The 22,132-nt window shown below is 42.2% G+C and overlaps 1 protein-coding gene across 1 annotated transcript in view; it reads right to left on the bottom strand.

Moving 5' to 3' along the window:
• Positions 1 to 12,067, bottom strand: part of LOC136099855 (gamma-aminobutyric acid receptor subunit rho-1) — a 31,744-nt gene extending 19,677 nt beyond the window's left edge. The window contains exon 1 of the mRNA XM_065834470.2: positions 11,833 to 12,067. Coding sequence (XP_065690542.1) covers positions 11,833 to 11,954 — 122 coding nt within the window. The 5' untranslated portion in view covers positions 11,955 to 12,067. The remainder of the gene's footprint in view (positions 1 to 11,832) is intronic.
• Positions 12,068 to 22,132: the final 10,065 nt, after the last annotated feature.

Below are 22,132 nucleotides of genomic sequence, written 5' to 3'. Positions count from 1 at the left end.
ATAGCTAGCAGAGAAAAAAATCAGCAAAACCAGGTTGTCATCACTGTTGCTACACACAATGCAAAAAGTACTTTTTGTTTAGAGCCTGAGGTTTACTGTGGCACTTACAGTCCCCCTGACACAGCAAAAGGGGTGCAGGCTTAGGGTTAGCTATGTCTGATTTTCAAAAGAGGTAGTCCGACCGTGACATCTAAAGGTCCCAGCAGGCATTTCCAAATGCCCAGGACATGTGTCACAGGACTATCAGGTCCACATGTGCAGTGTGCACCAGAAAACCTGCAGTATTCTTCATCTTTGAAATAGGAGCTTTTAGATGCAAACACAACAAATGTGAGAGAAATTACTACCTACCTTAGCATTTTAGTTTGTAATTACTTATGTAGCATACATTTCCCACCTGTAAATTGTACTCTCTTTTCTACAAGGGAGGCAATACACCTCTAGTATGCAGTGACCCATTTGACACTCTTATTAGGATAATCTCATTAGGATCTGAGAACATTTCTTCCTTGAGGAGCTGAATCAAGATACAGTTTCAGTTTTTCAGGAAAAAGCAAGATCCAATGTATTTTCCCCAAGAGAAAAGTGAAAGTAAGTTGATGAAGTAATGGAACCAAATTTGCATCGTCTTTCCTGGGTCCAAGAGGTGATATCCTTGAGGAACAGTGCTGGTGGGTTTGGCAGACTGCACTAACACTAACATTATTGTATTAAATTTCATGAAATTCTGGGACAGTCTGTTCTCTCCATCCGTTATGGTATTCTTAGGTCTGCAAAGAGGATAGCAGATCAAAGAGATGTCAGAACAGATCCTCTCTCTGGAAATACTGTTGAGAGGTGGCTGTGACATCATCTCTATCCCTTTGGTTACTTGAATCATCAGCAACATTTGGGCTGGGGGCTGTGGCTGCAACTGATCCCAAACCTCATACCCTGAGCAGAGGTGCCCATTCACCCCAGGAAGCCTGGCAGCAGGTGTCTGGGGCAGAGACACCCAGGGTGCCCATTTCATCTCTGCTTATCTCATACCTGCATGATGCCTCCAACCCTTCTCCAGTGCAGGGAGTGTGGGCTTTCCCCACTATGCCCTGAAACCACCATGCTCTTAATTTTGTCAGAGACAAGCTCTACAGCTCACACTGTGCTGTAGTGCAGCTGATCCACAGCCTCTCCTGCCAAGATGCAAGGCAAAGTAGGCTGTGGAGCTTGCTGAGCCAGTTTTCAGCAGAACTTTTATTTGGAAAGTAATGAAAGTAATGAAAACTCTCCCATCCCTACCAGACATGCCATGGCGCTCAGCTCTGGGATCCCCGTCCCTGGGTGGGCAGCTTGTGTTGTACCTCTCATGCTGCACCCCTCTGCTGCACAAGCCATGATGGCATCCTGGACAGGGGAACGGGAGCAGCTGTTGTTCTCCTTGGTCTGCCCATAAAATGGTGGCTGGGCAAGGTTCTGGAGACAGCCCAGTTCCCTGCAGGGGACAAAGCCTTGGCAGGGAGGTCATGGGAATAGCAAAGGTGTATTGGTACTACTGAAGATCTGTGAGAGGTGTAGAGATTTTATTAAAGACTTAAATATTTGACTAGGTTTTCTTTCTCCCTCTATTTTATGATCAGTTAGTGATATGGGTTCATACCACGTCAGCATCATGTTAAAGGCAGAAACCAGATGGAAGGTGCTGGGCCAGGGAATGGGGGAGAGGAAGAAGAGGCTGGGGAAGGCATGGGACACATACAGAGGGTTTCTGCAGAGAAAAAGGGGGGCAGAGGCAAAGAGAGCATGGATCTGCAACAGAGGCTATGCTTTGGGTGAGACTGGGATGAAAAGAGGCTGGATACGGGTAGATGGGGAGGGAAAGGAAACCCTGGGTAAGGCCAAAGAGGAAAGAGTCAGGAGCAGAGAGGAGACACCAGACTCAGACAGTGCCACAGTGTTGCATGAGAAGACTCCTGGGACAGGGACACCCCAAAAAGTCCTGCATGAGTAGGGATGTCCCCTCACTGCAGAGCGGTGCAGAGCAGAGATGATGCCAAGCCCCTGGAGATGAGTGGCCCAGCATGGTCCTTGCTGGGCTAAAGAACCTCCCAGGTGGTGTCAAAAGGAAGGGAAGAGGTTTTGGGGGGAGGCAGTTCACAGAAAGTTCCCCCATAATGTGCCTTTGACTTGCAAATGAATTGGGAAGATCTTCTCAGTAAGCATATTATGCTCGTGGACAGTGGCATAGTAGGTCGGGGTGAAGACAGAACCCAAAGAAGTGCTTTGAGGGAGGAGGAAACATGATGTATCTAAAGGGGGGTAAAAAACAGTCAGCATCTGAGGGAGCAAAGTGCAAACTCTCAAAAAGAGGAAGTTGCTGTTACCCAGTGACAGGCACTGCAGGAAACAGGATCCACTGTGTAAAATAGTAACTCCCAGGGATAGTGTAGGATAGAAATCCACTAATTCGTACTGAAATTTGGAGCATTACAAAGTTGTGAACTGTAAACAAGCCACTAAAAACTGAGGAAAGTCAAACACAAAATGTATTTTATCTTGGCATTTGTCAAAATTTTGTTTCCTTGTAATTTTGTTGGGGCATGTGTCCTTATGATTAGTAGCTTTAAAGATGATGAAGAAAGGTGACCCATTGCTATTATAGGTGGTTAAAGCTATGAAAAGAAATGAGGAGTGCTGTTTTCAGTGTTCACATCACGAAATCTGAGAAACAGTGGTATGCAGAGATGTTCTACTATCTTATTTTTGAATAATACAGAAAATCCAATGAGAACACCTATTAATCCAGTATTATTTGAACACAGATCAATCTCAGAATGCAAAATATGCAGAGGCAGGAGACGTATATACATCATTTAAATTTTGCACTTCTGTTGTTCTTTACCTGAACATAAAAAAAAAGAAAAACAAAAAAGAAAAACAAAACAAACGAAAAAAAGAGACAAAGCTACACATACTGAGTGTATGTCATGCCGCCTGAGATTTTGGCACTGCACCTGATGTTGCTAAAATGAAAGTACCTCTATGCGACAGAAATTGCACCCAGTGGCTGTGCAGGTTGGGATTCATGTTATAGAGGTTGAAAGGAAGGGTCAGAGGGAGCAGAAGCAGCATGGCCAAGGTCTGTCCTGCCAGCTGAGGAGGAGGCGGGCATGGTGCCAGGGCTCAGCTAAGTGAAACAGAGAAATGGGTGAAGGGAAGAGGAGCTACTAATGAGGTGATGAAGAACATGCTGAAAGGTTTAATGGCTGCCCCAGTCTTAAAATAAATGTTGACTTGTAATCAGATGTCAGCACAGTGCAGATCAGGGAAGGGCATGTTAAGGAATATTTGGACAAATTCGAGGGTTTTAAGTCAATACAGGTTGATGGCACTACCCCTGGGAGCATGGTGAGTACCAGGTGTTACAGTCTCTGAGTGGAAGCAGGTACCTCTGAGGACTCCTCACAGGTGGGTGATGCCCCTGAGAGAGGACGAGAGGGAGCACAAACCCTTGTTTTAAGCAGGGGACAAAAGAAGGATGTTGAAGTTTTGACGTTTGGAAGGAAATTGGGACAAATTCGTGATCCGTTTGTCTGCCCCCCAGGGGTAACGAGATTATAAAGATTACTCAGTGTGAATCTTTGCAATAATTGACGTCAAACCAGTCTAATGTCCTTTCTGACAGTGTAACTGGCTGCCTTAGTGTAAGCAGGAAGTAAATATTTGAATGAAGTTTTTAATATTTCATCATTTAACTAGGGAAATATGGCTGAAATGAAACTGTGACTTTGAGTATGGTTGAAAGACCATGGTTAGAGTAACTGCCATTACTTTGCTGTCAGGAGACATTAAATGACATCTCACAGATTTCATCCTGGAAACCACTAGTCAATATTCTCAATAATAATGCAGATGACAGAAGTATAAAACTTGTGCATGACAGCATGCTTGAAAGAGAAAGAGACAATTTGGGGTGGTCTAGGATCAGAATTCAAAGCAGCTTCAACACGTTGGAGAAATGCTCTGATGTTAGTAAGATGAATTTCAGTAAAGGATAATACAAATAACTGCATGGAGTACAGCAAAATAATTGTACAAATGCAGAATGGGGAATAACTAGCTAGTTATCAATACTACACTTGTCCAAAACAGCAATGAAAGCACTCTGTCTTCACAAGGGCAGTCAAAACCATCAATAATTAAGGAATTTGTTTGCGCTACAAAAAATACAGAATTGTAACAATTTTGCTGTTGGGATGATGTTAAGAAATATTCGTATTGGCACAGGACCAGAGATGGATTTAAAGTAAACAAACTGAAAAGTAATGAGTCAGCAGGCTTTCACCCAAAAGAAAGCCAACTAAGAAACTCTTGACCCAGCATTTAAATTGTCCTCGGTGTTACAGGAGTGGAAGGTGATAGTTTTCCACTTATTTGGAAAAACAGCTCCAACTGGCACCTGAGAAGCTACAGACTGCTCCACTGGACAAATTAGCCACAACTACAGTAAAAAACGCCAATGGTAGGCACCAGATAAATTTAGTATACACTGAAAAAGAGTGGGAGGCAGGATGGTTTTTCTTGAGGGATAGTATGCATTGTAAGTACAATAGACTTCTCTAAAAAGTTAATGACCTTGTAGATGAGGGTGACCAAGATGACACAGTGTACCTCAGTTTCCAAAAAGGTGCTGACAGGTCCTTTCCAGAGAGTTGTAAAGAAACCAACCAGTCCCTTCATGCAAATGGTTGCGAAGTAAGAAACAAAAGGAATGATGGAGAGTTTTCACTGTGGTGAAGGTGTTCAGTATAGTCCCATGAGAATCTATGATAGGATCTCTGTTGTTCAACACATTTATGAATTATTTGGGAGAAATAAAAATTACTGAAAACAGTGTTTACTGGGGACATGTAACCATTCAAGGTACTCAAAATCAGAACTAGGAGTGCAGAATTACAGCAGGTCCTCATGATGCCAAGTGACTTCAGATAAAATGACAGCAGAAATTCAGTGTTAGTAAATTCAGAATAGTGTACATTGTTTTGTACCTTGTAGTTACGCATTTTTTCTATGTACTTTCAGAAACAAGACAGTGATCGCCTCCAAATCAGCTGTTACTGCCGAGGAAACAAGTCTTAGTGTTATTGTGGCTATTTCTTTGTAAACAGCTTAATGCTCAAAAAAAAAAAAAAAAACAAACAGGAGGTTAGGTGTTATTGGGAATGGAGGAGCAAACCAAACAGAAAGCATTACCATGCTATTAGTAACACCAAGGCATGTCCACATCTCACGTATCCAATGCCAACAGGTTGAAAAAACAGAGCAGAGCAAAAGCAGGGAGCAAGCTCCGAGGTGGGGAGGGCTCCTAGGCAGCCTGGGCAGGGCTCTCCAGGTGGGAAGGGAGACAGCAGCCAACACATACAGTGCAATTATATAAAATCAGGAGTGGCACATTGAGGGTGAACAGGAATTTCACATAACAGGGAGAAGAAAACAGAAAGGAAATTCGCAGACACGGCATGTCATCACACTGTGACGTTCACTCTCACCGAAAGCTGCGAGTGCTAAAACCAAAAAATTAGTTTGGAAGGTCACCAGGCAGTTAATGAAAGTAAGACCAGCAGGAGCATTTCAGATGTGAATCCAACCCCTGAATCAGGAAATCAAACAATTTGTATTTACTGAAAAGGGATGAAACTACCTTGTGGTATCTTTGGGTTTGTTTGGAGGGTATTGTTGGTGGGCTGCAGACAGATTTGTAGGGCCTGTTAATGTCTCCTCATGCCAGCGTATAAAACACATTGGAGTAATGGTGGCTAAAAGACAACATGAAGCTGCTGATCCTGACCAAGCTACATGGTGGCAACATTCACTGGAGGTTTTATCGTCTGTGGCCCAGTAAGTGACACAGTACCTGGGTGAATGAACGTAGCTACAGAACCAGAGTACAGAGACAATATTCTGCCATGAATTACCTGAATAAAGACAGGAAGCTATGTGAAGTGTAGAAATAAGTTCTAGAAAGGATGAAAGTAGGATGGTGATAATGATGAAAGTAGAAAACATCCATTTTCAAATAAACAACATTTGCAATGATAAGCAAAGAGAGAGAACACTTTTGTCTGGGTTGAGAGAAAAAAACACAAGATTTCCAAGAAAAGTTGTCATGTGGGTTTGAAGTTACTTGAAAGAACAACAGGGTTGGAAAGGAAAAATGAGAGAAATAGCAAAGCAATATTGAAAAATAAGTTAATGTATAACAAGATAAACAAGATGAGCACTGTTGGACTGAAAAAAAAGGATTCCTGGCAAGTGGAAGAAGAGGTAAGACAGACAGCAGCAACAGCTGCCAGGGGAGAGAAGGAAGCTACAGAATAATAAAGAGTTAAAAGCAGCAGGAAAACACTTGGCAGAGCTGTGGAGCAGGGGGAACAGCCGTGCCTAGGGGCAAATAATGAGGCAGATGAAGAGGAGCACAGAGATAGTCAGGGACAAAAAGAAAAAAAGAGATGGAGCAAGTTGGAGAAGAGGAGGAACCTGACATGGGGGCAAGAGAAGGAGTGAATGAGATGGAGGTGACAGGAGGAAAGCAACAAGTTGCCAACAGGGGAGATTGAAAGATTCCAATTTGATTGACCTGAAGCCCACACTGGGCCTCTCGTTGCTCTCGTGATACCCAGCGCTGCCAAGGTGAGACACAAGCTGCTGGCCCTGCAGAGCAGTGTCGTGAGAGCTGCAGGTCCTCAGCGCTCCGCTGGACCTGGCTCCCTGTCGATAACGTGCTCCTACAGGCAATGCTTTCATTGGGCATTTCATGGGCTTACCGTGCGCTCTGAAGATCTGATCTAAAGGCAGCTTGTGTTAGTAAGCTTTGTTCGTGCAATAAATGCTTTCAGGATCAATCCTGAAGATAAGATACAAGAGCAAAACTCTAGGACAAAAAAAAAAAAACAGCTTAAGGATTGCTGGAAGGTAAAGGAAGAAATCCTGTCAGGGATGAATTTGTAAGGGCAGAGAAAGCATTAGGAGGGCAAGAAAGTGGGAGTTGCCCTATGGGTAGGAGGCGGCCTCAGTGAGGGCACCAGCATTGCCATGTGTGATTCATAGAGCACAGGCAGCGCACACAGCATGGCCAGGGTGTGGAGGAGCTGATAACACTGAACTCCTGTTCACATTCAGCAAAGGCAAGGCAAGGTAGCTTTAACATTGCAAATGTTCAGTATGATGCTGAGCCTTTGAGGAAGGACCAGAAAGGAACCAGGGCCATAATGATGCCAGGTGGCTCCCGTCACTTAGGAAGAGTGTCACTAATTGTAATAACATCTGAAAATGTCACAAAGAGAAAGATATTGGCCATGAGAGAGACCTTGTGATAACAAGCTCAGGGCTTATTGTAGAGGATGTCATTCAACTGCTGTAAAAGATAGCTCTTACTGACAGAAACAGGGACAGCAAGCTCTAGAGGAGCGGAAAATGAGCTGCTATTTGGAGACCAGAGTGAGGAAAAATGATTATAACATGGTCAGGGAGTGGTGAGGACATGACTAAAAACATGAAGTGAGACTCTTAGCTAAGATTAAACAAACATGATCTGTAAATCTTGTACAGTGAAATCTCTTCTGCTGAGAGTTGTCTGAAAGGTGTTTATAATGCTGTCCAGGGAGATTCCAGTGTTAAAAGAGATTTTTTTTAGTTAGCTCTAACAGAACAACCTGGGCTCAGCTCCAGGCCAGTTCTTTTCCTATTGCTCATCCCCTCTAGCAGATTGTGCAAGTCTAATTAGCAACGCAGGCTTTGGCCCTTTTTTTGGCATAATGACGTTGTGACATTTAGTGACCTTTTGTACCCTTCCAGTGACCCCCATACAGCCTGGTGGCTTTCCAAGAGCCTGAGCAGTTGGGAAAGCAGCAGTCAGCCCTCTCACCCATGCTCCGGATCTCAGCGCCTTCCTGTAGGAGTTTTGGCACTGTGGATGTAGCAGGAGTAAAAAGCTTTGCAAACCCTGCAGGATTTGTACTGGGCTGACTGCAAACGGCAAACAGGTCTGCAAGGTGAGAAAGGTTTTATTTTTATACTGCTGCTCTTTGAAGTGAAATTCCTTTGAGGTGATTTGTCCTGGAGATTAGCAAAAATAAGTAGTTGAGTCTTTGACTGGCACACAGACATTTTTACAAATGAATTACAATACTGGAGGACTCTGTAATAAGTCTTATGCAATGAAGCTGTCAAAATTGCTGCTTTCACTGTGACTGTATGCATACTTTGACTTAAACTTAGTTGCCATTTTCTTGTCACTCTCTGCACTTTGTCTCAAAACCTCATCAGCTTTATTTCAGGAATTATTTGGAACCTTTTGCAAAATGCCTGTGGTGCAAATCTAGTCCCCAAAGGACCATGGTGCGTGCATAAGCTCTTTTGGAGAAAACCATGCCTGTTTGCTCACCCCTCTTTAGGGCTGTCATGTCTCATGTGGAAATGGCTGCCTTGGGGTACTTGCAGTGCCAAAAATTGTGACAGAGGTGTCTGTCACTACAGCCCCCATTCACCCCATTTGCCATATCAGCAGGAGTGCAAAGGCTGTGGGATCAGCTGGATGTGGGCAGGTGAAAGGACAAGCACTGGAGCTGAAAACTGCAGAGCAAATGGTGAGTTTTTATTTGAAAGCAGAGTTCAGAGCAAGTGAGTCTCCTTGGGAGAAGCTAACAATTGCAGAATGGCACTATCCAAATAAACAAGGTAAATGCCTGCGTATTTCCTCCATCAGCTGCACTGTGAGAGTTGGGAGCAAAGCTGGACAGGTTTGTCAGGGGCAGCAGGACTCTGGCAGCACACCCAAGGTGGCAGGTCTCTACAGCAGGTGCCTGCACCACTTGCCAACGCTGGTGCCTGGCACTGAGCTCTGACAGTAGTGCAAGTGGATGGTCTTGTGCCCCAAATGGGTTTCTGGAGGCTAGGAAGGGCATGGGTGCAAATCAAGCCACCCTGAGCATCCCATGGTGGTGTTGAGCCAGCTTTTTCCACTTCAAATTTCCACCATCAGCTTCCAGTGAGGCACACGACTCTCATCAGAAGACAAAGGTTGCAGTGAAGGGATGGATTTCCATCCTGGTCCTTACCACAAGACTTATGGAGCAAGAGATAACAGTGCTCCGAGAGGAATAACAAAGCCAATTGCTATAATTTTTTCTGCTTAATGGATATTCAGAGCTGAGCCTTGAAGGGAGGGGAAACAGAGTCAATAAAAAAATGTTCAACAGCAATCTTCACTGCAAGCTTTTTCTGATGTCATATAGCACTCCTCCTTGCTCTGTTTTTCTTCCAGGATCTAATTCTGTGATGAAAAAGGTCCTTGACTTTGACTGAAATGCAAAGGAACCATGCCTACTTCAAAACTGTCTGATACAATCAACATCTTAATGTTTAGGGAATAACATGTGAGCACAAAGAGAACTGGTTGTACCACTAAGACAAGGTGTCCTGACATACACAGATGCCCAGTCACATCAGCCAAATGTGGACCACAATCCCAGGAGGTCAATGGGAGTAACTGTATACAGCACCTATGTGAGGACTGTGTGACCACTGCACCCAGTCCTGGTGTCAACCCTGAAAAAGCAGTGAAAGGACAGAGGAAAACAAGTGAATAACTGAGCCAAGGTTTGGGAAACATCCTACACTGAGCAATGTGAGAAGCTTAATCTTTTGAATATATCTAAGAGGAGAGGAAGAGGGGTCTCGATCTACTTGGATGGAGAAGAGACAAGCTAGCATAGAATAGGAGAAAATAGGTGGAAGCTGAAGGTGAAAAATACTTCCAATCCTATTCTGACTTTATCTGACATTGTAGGTAATGAACAGAAATTAGGGGTTCAGTGTACAATTCATGCAGAAGGCTTTGTTGCTTGTGCTTAGCAGGAAATCAGATGGACAACCATAATTGCCCTTTTTGAATTTACAAATTATAGGGCTATTAAAACCACTGATCTCTTGTGGCCTATCCTACCACAGGGGGAAGTGACTGTTGCACTGAGCACCACAGTGCTGATGGACAACCCTATGACCATGGAGCAGTGTTGCTCCTCTCTCCCCATCAGCCCTTTTCAGCATCAGTACTGCTCTACTGAGGCAGAAATAGGTCAGAAATAACCTCCCAGGCTAGCGTGGGTGTGCTGGGAGGGAGGTGGACTAAGTTTATCAGAGCTCTGACACCTCGGGGCTTTCTGATGGGCTTGACCTGGCACAATTACACCATATATACAAAGCACAGGTGAAGAGGCAGTTCCTAAGTGAACAGAATAGGTATTTCTTTTCCATTTTTACATATTTTTAACACTTTTTTTCTCCTGTGATTTGTTATATCATCACTTAATTACACTGACATATTGAAGGGTTTGGTGCAGTAGGAATTTTCCTTAAAGATGCTGAACAAGAACACGACTGTGTGCACACATTCCTCTCTGCTTGGATGCGTTTCAGCTCAAATGGTGGTACCTTGCCTCTCACCCCTTTATTTTGCTAAAGTCAGCACATCACCACTGCTGTCACTGTCATGAAACCTCAATGAAAATGGAGGTTTCATGGTTGTGTGTATCCATACCGTCTCTGGTGACACATCCCCTGGGGGCAGATCACAAACAGAGCCATTGCATCTATTTTCCCAGTTATACCTCCACGAAGGTGGCATCACTGCTAAAGCCATTCCCTCCATATAAGATGGCTCATGGACCCCCAAGTGCCAACCACGACACTGAGATTGGTTTGTGATGTAGCCCTGACCTGCTACAAGAGAAAACAAAAAGGCATCATGCTTTCTACAGTTCTATGACTCTTCCTTTCCATCTTCCAATGATTTTTTTTTTCTGAAGGCTAACAGGAATTATTTGAATTCCTCATGATTGCGACAGTCCTGCATTTCCATCCCCATACACTTCACAGTATTCGTGGTGATACAGAGTCATCACAGAATAGAAACAGTGAATATAGCAAAGCAGAAATGACATAGGTTCAGTCTGTCACAAGCAGAAGTACACAGCATTTGAACAGCAATCTAAATGTGTCAGCTACATATTCCAAACAAAATAACACCAAAGGATTTTTGTTCCAGGTGTACCTTGTTGTGTGCCTGAGTATAAAAATCCCCATAGAAATTTCAAGGTATTCCCCAAATATAAGTAATCAAAACTCAGTTGTAGAAGAAAACCTCCAATGTAAAACCTCCCAAAATGGCTGTGTACAGGATAATAGGAGGAAGATGTCATATAACATTGAGAGAGAGAGAGAGAGGGAGAAAGAGGAGAATAGACAATATTTTAAATTATATTTCCTTTCTTAATTCAATATACTGAATACTCGCTCTTCTTCCTCTGATAACTTACCATAGCCTTGAAGTTTGCAGAAATACTTTCATTTTTTCCTCTCAAAAGCTTTATAAAACAACTGGTATGCAAATAATAAAATAAATTCTGAATGTTTTAATTTCAGATCTCATGTCAATCTAATCTTTGGTGCATACAACAATCCTCATGGACATAAATTTCTTCTCCACTTTCATGTAAATTCTCTAGCACATTTTAACCACAACAAACAAAAGCAATTGTTTCTTTTTTTTTTTTTTTACTCTTTCAAACTAAGAGATACCTCACAAATCCTTTTTTTGGGAGGGAAAGCAATGATTTTCACTGTAGAAAATGCACTAAAACTTATTCATTGGCAAAAACAGCAACAAGAATTTGACAGAGAGATCGAAATCTGTAAATGCAAACTCTAATTATCTGTTAGTCATTATACCTTCACCTGAAACATTACATTTGTCCAAACTGTAGCTATTTGAATGTAAAAAAGAAAAAAGGGACTCACCTGCCTTTTTTGTATACCTCATGTATTTCTTTTCCTTGTCGGTGGACTCTGCATTCAGTGGATAAAACCCATCCCCACAACAGCAGGAAGATGCTAAAATGCATTTTATGGACAGTCAACATGTTACCTGAAGGTTCTGTATCCAGAAATAGTCCATACAAGAAGAATAAACCCAAAATGTAGATCCTGTTCCTCTTTTTAAGACATTATCGGTCTGATCGTTATTGGAGGGATGTTTACTCATACAAAAAATCATCCTGCAGTATTTAATCTGGACAGTGGGGAAAGCAATTTCCACTAAACCTATAAATCCTTCTACGTCAGATGGTAGGGATTTTCTAGCAGTGTGGAATTCACATATTCTCAGAGAACAAAGATTTTTTTTGTCCAAACAGGCTATTTTATTAATTGGTTTAAATTGAACCCTTTTCAAGTGCCTGTGGGAAATGGATACATGTATTTCTGCCTGGTTAACCAAAGTAGTGCAGTTGGTCAGGCAGGTGTCATTAGTTGTTCTTTAATCACTGAACTTATCTGTGTAGCAGTGGCATTTGTTACAGGCATTGTGAAACACTGGAAATACATATATATATATAAATATATATATATCGGTTTGCAGCAAAAACTCTTCATTTCCATTGAGCTCTACAAGGTAGTCTTTTGACCCTGTGTGTTTTCCTAAGTTATTTTAGCAGGCAGTGGCTGCAGTGGTCAGTCGTTTCAGGACTCGTGTCACATGTGTCACTCCTCTGCTGAGCAGGGTCTCTGGAAAGTATTGGGTGTGCAGTTGGGAGTGGGGAGGGGAGCATGGTGGAGACAGGTCTCCTCTCCACACCAGGTTGTTTGGATGGATCCTGCTGAAGCAGAGCAGCAAACGCCAGAGCTGCAGGAGAGATCAGAGACCTGGTGAGCTGGGTGTCATGTGGCTGACAAATTCCTCATTGGTGCCAAAGAAAAAAAAAAACAGCATGGACACAATTAGGTGGTCGAGCCAGCCACATTGCTTATCTCTTTGGAGCTCACATGTTCCCTGCACAACCCACAGCTTCATGTTTACTCTCCTCTGTGCACCCCCTTAGAGGTCTGACCCCACTTGTGCCTTATCATGGAGACGTTGCCCCATGATCTGCAGGCACCACGAGCCTCATCCAACCCCTTTGCTGACAAGGCTCTTCTTCCTCTGCCTGTTACCCATGGATTTTGAATTTCTATTTTAGACCAGTTCATCAAGTCACCCATCTCTTTTCATGAAAGCCCTTTCTAAGAGACCTGAGGAGCAGATCTCCACCTAGGCTCAGCTGCCGTAGTTTTATTGAGCTCGGTGAGCATTTACACTGCCTTGAGATCCACAGAAACAACATATCAAATTTCAGCCCATCAACCAAGGTTCAATTTAATGGTATGCTGAGCTAAAACTTTTCCTACAAGATGTCATGCAGGCTTCAAGAGGTGGGCAATCAGTCACCAGCGGTTTGTTGCAATGGTTAATCGCTGTTGCTGTTCAGAGAAGTTGTACCCCTCTTATCTTTGAAAGTTATCTGCATTCAGTTTCCACTGATTCATGTAACCTTCTAAAGGAGGATAAAAGGTACCTTAATAGCTGTTCTTTTCACCTGTGGTGATAGTAGATATACTGTTCTCAGTCTTTGCAGTGATCTATATAAAGTTTTATCACATCTTTCATCAAAGGAACTTTTTCTTCTCTTTGGAACACATTTTTTGTTACTTCATACACACTTTTTAAAAATGCTGGTCCTTTGCGGGTGCACCAGATTCCCTCCTGGGAGTAATGGGGATTGTCGAGGAATGGATATCTATGAATTGACTTATCTGGCCTGGAAAAGCTGGAGGTCCCTTGGTACACATGAGAGGAGGGAAGCATCCATCCTATGACTAACAGAGGGGATTTGCTAAAAGATACAGAGAAAGCCAAAAAATGTGTTCAGTTCCCTCTTTTTTTTTTCTTTTTCTTTTTTTTTTTTTAATCATCGTTCATAGAAAAGTTCAAATATGAGTAATTAACAGAAAAATCCTGGAACAAATTGTCAGAAAACCTATAAACTCCCAGAAAAACAAAACAAAACAAAACAAAACAAAACAAAAAAAAACAACCAAACAAACAAAAAAACTGGATAATGGACAGACATGGGCTCGTGAAGAACAAGCATGTTAAACAAAGTTTACTTCTTTCCCCAACAGACTTCACAGCCTGTGGAGAAGCAGTAGATTTAGATAAGCTTTCAAATCCATCTCACATGAGATTCTCATCAGCAAGATTGGGAAGTATGGTCGTAGTGAAATATTGGTGTGATTGATGCAAAACATTCCTGCCTTTAGCTTGGTTTATCTTGCTGTACCCCAGGACAGGTTATCCATGATTCACTACCAACATGCAAGAAACTGGCAAGTTTTACAAATGATCTGCAAGGAAAGTGTGAACCAACCAGGTGCTTAATCCAAAGGTAAGGCTTGACAAAGGTAGAAATGGCACAGTATATGTGTTTAGGTATGTAACAGTTACTTCTGAGAGAAAAAAATAGTCTATTTGAAATGGCCATGATGTACAGAACAAAAAGTAATGGGCTGAGAGATTAGTAAAGGAAAAATGAGGTTAGATACTAGATTAGATACTAGGGAAAATTTCTAGCAATAAGGACAGCAAAGCACTGCAGTAGATTACATAGGAAGAGTTTGCAATTGCCGTCATCAGAAATCGTTAAGACAGGTATAGCTAATCCTGGTTTAGGACAAAGGGTTAGACTATATTGCTTCTTGGGGTCACTTCCAGCACTATTTCTTTCTGATTTTCCTAAAGGAAAAATAGTAGAAATTTGGCTTATGAGACTTTGACTAAATGCGAAAAAATTCAAATATGCAGGAAAATTATACAAGATGGCTATGTGCCTTACATTCGAAAAATGAAACAGAAAGAAATGAACAAAAGATGGTTTTATATATTGTCTTCAATTTTTTCTTAATCTTGAGCTTGAGTTGACAGAGAGTTAATTTTGCCTGCTTTCTCCATGAGAAGAGCTAGGGATTAAAGATAGAGCACTATTTTCTTTCAGTAGATAGAAACCTTGTGAATACCAAACAAGAAAAAGAATGAATAATTGGCAGGGAACAGTATTTTCAACACGTTCATCTGGTTTTACAGTTTGCACACTAGTTGTGAGCTGACTGCAGTTTCCTCAAATGACTTCATTATTTCAGTTTATCCGCTGACATATTTGGGGGGAGGGTCCTAGGGATTCGTGTCAAAGCATTTTAAATTTTAGCCATTATTTAGTTTTACTTGGTTTGATAATCCCTTGGTATTTTTTTTCCTGTTCACCCATCAAATGAGTGTTCACAAATATAAAATTAAACGTACCCTCTGCTTTCCAGATTCCCCACTAGTAATAACATAAGTATTAACCTTGCACCCATGTGTGGCAACATTCACCAGATCTCAGAGTAAATCTTAAAATGTCAGTTGAAAGCTACAATAAACTTGACTTTCCTATAATAATTTTCCCTTGACTTTCCTAACTTTAACACCAGTTCTACAGATAGAAGGCAGCCATCCAAATGTGAAACAATTGCGCCAAATCCCTCCTTGACAGTCAGTAGTTCCAGAGGGTTGGAACTTCATGATCTTTAAGGTCCCTTCCAACCCAAACCATTCTACGATTTGATGAATCTATGAATATCACATCAGAGCAGATTGACCCCCAGCTTCTGCTGAGCTCAGGGGCCCATTCAACACCCTCCAGCTGACACTGCTTTTCCAGCTCCAGGGCTTCAGCACCTGGGTCATTTTGTTCCTCAGAGTTCAGTGGGACCCTGGGCTTTTACTTACTTAGTGAGGCCACCTGTGTACAGGTTTCCAGGCTGCTTGGGACCCTAATCCTTTCTTTACTGTGTTTTTATTAACAAAAGATTATATGATTTGACCAAAGCGTATTATTATATTATTATCACTTGTTAAATAAACTAATTTGAGACAACTAAAGATGCTCTTTTTCCAGTTGACCACAGAAAAGTCAGCTCTTTGCCCAATTCTATTTGTAACCCACCTATCTCTAAAAAGAGAGCATAGTCAGAAGGAAAAAAAAAAAGAAACAAAAAAAAAAACCAAAAAACAAAACAAACCCCACAAACAAACAACATAGTGACCATAGGAAACCAGGAGTACTTTCGGTGTCCAAGAGGGCCAGACACAATGCTGTGTGCCGGCCACAACCATAACTCCAGCCAAATAATGAATTCAGCCTTTTCTTAATTACCCAAAGCTCCAACTAGTGCAGTAACACACAGTACACACTCTGTAAATACCCCTGGAGCTGTAGTCAGGCTACAGCAGCCACACATAAAAGAGCCCATAGCATTTACATTTTCTAACCTCTTCCTTTATCTAAAAGCCTTTATCTAACAGCTTTTAATGCAAATGTGGATTAATGTGACTCTGCATCTCCATTGTGGTTTACTGTTGTCAGTAGCTGGAGGAGCACAAGGGTACCAGCTTAATTGATACGATGCTGTTTGACTTCTGGAAAGTTATTTCCCCTGTGCAGCTCTATTTCTTTCAGAAACAGCATTCTTGTGTCTCCAGGGCACACTATCAGAGCCTAGTTTTTTACTTCTTTAGGGCCTTCAGTCATGGATATTGTCAGAGACTTTCAAAAGCAGGTTTAATATGAAGTTAGTGGGGTTTCTGAATCTATTACTTGTGTTCCTTTTCAACAAGGGTACCTCCATCCTTTGGGATGTTGACAAGAGACACATGCTCACTCTGCATAAGGTGAGATATGTCAGCTGGATCCTTCATGTTCATTTGATATAGGACCATCTCTGAGGGTGGTTTTAGTACAGATGATTAATAGAATTTAAACAACCTGGGATAAGTGGCATATGCACTGAGTTTCACTATGCTGTTGTCAGCAGAGATGGTAGCTATTCGTAGCACTCATAGCTCTGCTCTTTGCACGACCCAGAATCAAACACTCCAGGAAATTCAGAGGATGTGAGAAGTGTAAATACATGTGTTTACACTGAGGTGGTTAAAACTAAAGAAGCCCATGCAGGGAGGGAAAGAAGATAATATTTTCTCTGTGGGCACAAGAGGCAAATACACTGTTTGTGGAGAGCAGAGATCAGGAGCTGCTGGCAAGAGTGGGGCAGGTAGGAATGTTTGAACAGCAATATTTTACTTTTCAGTATTAAAGATCAATCTACTGCTTTATACTGGCCAAGGATTTTACCGCAAATAGATTTTGTGCTTTATTATCATATTTGTCTTTATGTCTGTGCTCCTGTCTGATCTCTCCTGCACCTCTTGCTTGTAATTGCACGTTTCCTGTGAACACAGGCTGAGATAGTTGGGATTGTTCAGCCTGGAGAAGAGAAGGCTCCAGGGAGATCTTACAGGGACCTACAAGAAAGGTGGAGAGGAACTTTTTACAAGGGCATGTAGTGATAGGACAACAGGTAATGGCTTTAAACTGAAAGGGGGTAGATTTAGATTAGATATAAGGGAGAAATTCTTCACAAGGGTGATGAAGCACTGGAACAGGCTGCCCAGAGAAGCTGTGGATGCCCTATCCCTGGAAGTGTTCAAGGCCAGGCTGGATGGGGCTTTGAGCAACCTGGTCTGGTGGAAGGTGTCCCTGCCCATGACTGAGGGACTGGAACCTCATGATCTTTAAGGTACTTTCCGACCCAAACTATTCTATGATTTGATGATTCTATGAATATCACATCAGAGCAGATTCACATGTTATTAATGGAAAACCCTGGGACTTCTCCAGGTAGTGACAAGGTGTGCTGGTTTTGGCTGGAACAGAGTTAATTTTCTTCATAGTAGCTGGTATGGGGCTATGTTTTGGGTTTGTGCTGGAAACAGTGTTGATAACACTGGGATGTTTTAGTTACTGCTGAGCAGTGCCTACACAGAGTCAAGGCCCTTTCTTCTTCTCACACCACCCTGCCAGCCAGTAGGCTGAGGGTGCACAAAAAATTGAGAGAGGACACAGTCGGGACAACTGACCCCAACTGACCAAAGGGATGTACTATGCCATATGACATCATGCTCAGCACACAAAGCCGGGGGAAGAAGGAAAAAGAGGGAAACATCCAAAGCGATGGCTTTCATCTTCCCAAGTAACCATTAGACGTGATGGACCCTGGCCTTCCTGAACACCTGCCTGCCCATAGGACGTGATGAACAAATTCCTTGTTTTGCTTTGTTTGCATGTGCAGGTTTTGCCGTGCTTATTAAACTGTCTTTATCTCAACCCATAACTTTTCTTGCTTTTCCTCTTCTGATTCTCTCTCACATCCCACCATGGGGGGAGTGAGCGAGCAGTTGTGTGGTGCTTAGTTGCCAGCTGGGGTTAAACCGTGACACAGGGACATTGGTGGGCCTCAAGAAATCATAAACACTAATCAATAATTATATTTCTATGCAACCTATGCCAGGGAGGAGAGAAGAGCCAATGAACCCATGACCCCAAACCTTCTTATCACAGAATAAAAATCAGATAGAGGCAAGGCACTGTACATGTGCCTCTAAGCCGCTATAAATCCCTAAATGGATTGTGCACTGTATGAAAGGCAAGGGAAATAGGCCAAGCCTGCACTGGGCAGAAACCTGAAAGGCTACAGCAAACAATGTGCCTGAGTGAATTGCAGTGCTTCAGGACTAATGCTCTCGCTGCTGGTTTTCACCGCTGAAATGAACAACAATGCTACAGCAACCCAACAAGGCACATCTTTGATTCTGCTCTCATTTTGTTAGAGCTCTTTCCTCAGGGATGTCTTTGTGCATCGATTGCTTCTTTTCTCCCCACAGGATGTGTCGTTATACTCGTGGGGATGTATTTGAGTTTTGCAAGTGTACACTCCATTTGAGAGATTATGTGCGTTGCGTGCTGAGCTGCGTCTTTTTGTTTCAGACTGTCCTGTGATTTCCCTGAGCTGCGTTAGCTGGGTTAGGTGGCTTTGTGTGTGCTTGGCCACGGGGCACCTGACCTTTTGCACGCAGATTCTGCTGTAAGAACTGGAAAAAGAGGCTTTAAAAAGTAGAAGATAAATAAAAGATGAGAAGACACTTTTAGAAGGATACTTTACTGTTAGCAGTTTAAGAGGGCTGAATTAAAATGTCGAAACATGCACACTCGTGCCTAGTGCAGCCTGTTGCGAAGTATATTTGTCTGCTGCTAGCAGATATAGTATAGGAGGCAGGAAGGGGATGCTATGGGTGTTAAGGATTACCCTGATGCTCCCCCATCTATCCTAATCCCAGAGCACACAGAGCACTGTTTTACCAGGAGGGACTGCTCCCTTAAAGTGTGTGAGTTTATCTCTGTTGAAAGATCCAGAACTAAAAGGTATGAAAGCATTCAGACTGGGTTGAAATTACACTCTGCACATCCTGGATAGGAACTAATTTCACTCTGACTACTAGATTCTGGTGCTCAGTCCCCCTATCCAGCCCACATCATTCCACTTTTTTGTAATAAGTACATCTCTTACACATAGAACCCTAGCTAAAAAGGGTTTCCCAGTTTCCTCTCCCATTCTCACAGCTCATCTGCATCACACTCATGGGGAATTTCATCACTAATACACTAAGGGTCCCTGCCTGTTGACCAAGAAATAATTCAAAATGCTTTTTGAAAGATGGCAATAAAATGGAAGAAAAAATAGGGGTGATAAGTCAGAAATTCTTAGACAGATGCACCAAGACTCCAGCAGAGCCATCTTGAGGCAAAAGCTAAGGTAGGTAGGAATAACCACCAGAGAACTGTCAATAGAAATTCAGAGAAGGCAGAAGTGCTTAATAAGAGAGTTGTTCTGCCAATATTCAGAGGGGATTAAAGGAACAACTGGAGTAATTACAGCCCTCAGCCTGACACTGATCCCAGGCAAAATATTGGAATGGTTGATATGACACTCAATATATAAAGAGTTAGAGGGTAATTTGATTAATGTCAATTAGCATGGCTTTAAAGAAAAATAGATCTTTCCAAGCTAATCCTTTTTTGATTAATTTAAAATGTGTTTGCTGGAGGAAATTAAGCTGTGCAATGTGCTTCTGTAAGGCATTTGATGTTGCACCACACGGGATTTTGATTAAGGAACTGCAACAATACTGTATCAAGATAAAATAATGGAAATATTTAAAAACTGTATAAAAGCATCATATCCAATATGACCATAAATGGCAAATCTTCATCAGGAAAAGTAAGTATCTCCCCCAAGAGACTGGTTCTTTATCCTGTTCTGTCCTTGTCAATGAGCAAGAATAAAACACAAACTGCTTCCTGCTGAAGCCTGCAGTGACATGAAGTAAATCAGAAAAACTGAATGATCACTGACAAGGAGAAAATGGAATAATATAGGGAAAGGTCCAGAAACTACTAGTGTCTTTTGAGTACAGCCTGTTGCAAAATTATGCACCTAAAAGCCAAGAACATGGGTCATAATTTTAGTTTAGGGAGGAGAAATTCTGGAAATCACTGAAGAATGTTCTCAAAAAACTAGCTGAACAGCACCTTCTCTCACAAAAAAAGTGGCCAAAATTTCCTAGCTTCTGTGTTTAAAAAAGGCAACCAGCCACAAATTATCTGTCTGGCCATCGTTCACAGGACTCACACATTTCAAATATGGCTTCAGCATCTCTTTTAACTTTTTCAGTCAAACACTAGGCATCTGTGGATCTCATCTTGGATTTATTCAGGGATGAACATATGAATGGGACAACTGAGTGAACCATTTCCAAGCTACATGGTCTACTGGCAGCCCCTGGACTGCACCTGAAGCACTCTGCACCTCCCAGCCTGTCCAAATTCCATATCTGCAGTATTGACAGCCACATCCGAGCCAGCCGTCAGGGGCTGCTGGGGATGTGATTCTATGGAACTGCATTTTATCAGGAGGCAGCTGTCAGTCCGGTGCATTACCTTCCAGCAGAGGCTGTGTGGCTTTTGAGGACAGCAGCCTGGTAAAACTGGCTGGCATACAGAGAGCTGCGCCGTGGGATCCTCCTCACGGGCTTGTGAGAGTATTTTTCTAAGTGTGCAGAGTCAATGGTGTGACTAATGTCAGCAAGTCCCACCTTTGTACTCTTGTTTTGTTCTGGTATGTTGAATGTCGGTGGACAGCCTATCCCAATTGGCTCCTATATGTTTCCCCTCACTGGAGTCAATGCAACGTTTTACTTTTGACACAAAGAAATTCAGAAGCTTTTATTTTCCTCTGTGAATATGCTGCAACATCTCCAGGTCTGTCGATTCTGATATTTCATGGTTTTGCACTAATGTTGGAACATGATTGCAGATTGTGGCAACTCTAACAATAATATTCCTTGAATTTCTGTGCTGAAATGATGTTAGTCTGACATTTGGATGTACTGAAGCTCTGTGAATCATACGTGGTCATTTGGAAAATCACCAGCTGGCTCCTTTTCTTTTGCTACTGATCTTCATCACTATAACAATGATGCCACAAAAAAAAATGAACCGAAAAGGTATTATGAACTGCACAGAAACACACCAAGAAGAGAACAGCAAACAAGAGCCACAAATCTCTAACATGCCATTCTGATTTCAGTGGCCAACTTCTAGAAGTTACTCGATGGGTTATCACAGATAAACTTGTCTGACACAGTTTTACCACCGCAGCTGGCAATGTTCACCTCCTCTGGATCTCAGACTGCCTGCAGTCCTTCCAGGTCTTCAGATCTGTGATGAAACAAATGCCACAGCAGACATTCCCCACTGTGTGTCCCTTCAGCCTCTTACCACTAAGTGTCACCCCACTGGTGTGCAATTACTCTGTCCTCCAGGTTTGTATTGGTGAACTGGAGTTGTTTTAGACCAACCAATTAATTCCCTGTCAAAAATTCTTGTACTGGATGCAGCTGGGATTTGTGCTCTTTTAAAAAATTCTATTCTAACTGAGACAATAGCCTCTTTTATTATCTTCCAAGATCTCAATTTAGCAAAATATTAATTTGCTCAGTTTGTCTTACTGCTGTTGTTAATGCCTTTATACAAACAGTGGGCTGAATCCACAATGAAGCACATTGTGTATCTCCACCAGCTTAGCTTCTGCCCCTTGTCTGCAGATACCATATGGTGTAATATGAGAAAATACAAGATGGTAATTAGTAGAACATTAGTCTGATTGGAATATTCAGCTGTGATAAAGTATTAATAAGAGGTCTTATTTTGCAGAAAGAGACTGCAAGTGTACAGGAATCAACATTATTATGCAGCATAGAAATCACTGCCATTGGCAAATGAATAAGCTTAGT

Source organism: Patagioenas fasciata, chromosome 3 (genome assembly GCF_037038585.1).
Source record: "Patagioenas fasciata isolate bPatFas1 chromosome 3, bPatFas1.hap1, whole genome shotgun sequence".
NCBI classification, from domain to species: Eukaryota; Metazoa; Chordata; class Aves; order Columbiformes; family Columbidae; genus Patagioenas; species Patagioenas fasciata.
The sequence above is the reverse complement of the archived record's forward strand: the minus strand, read 5'-3'. Positions and strand labels throughout refer to the sequence as shown.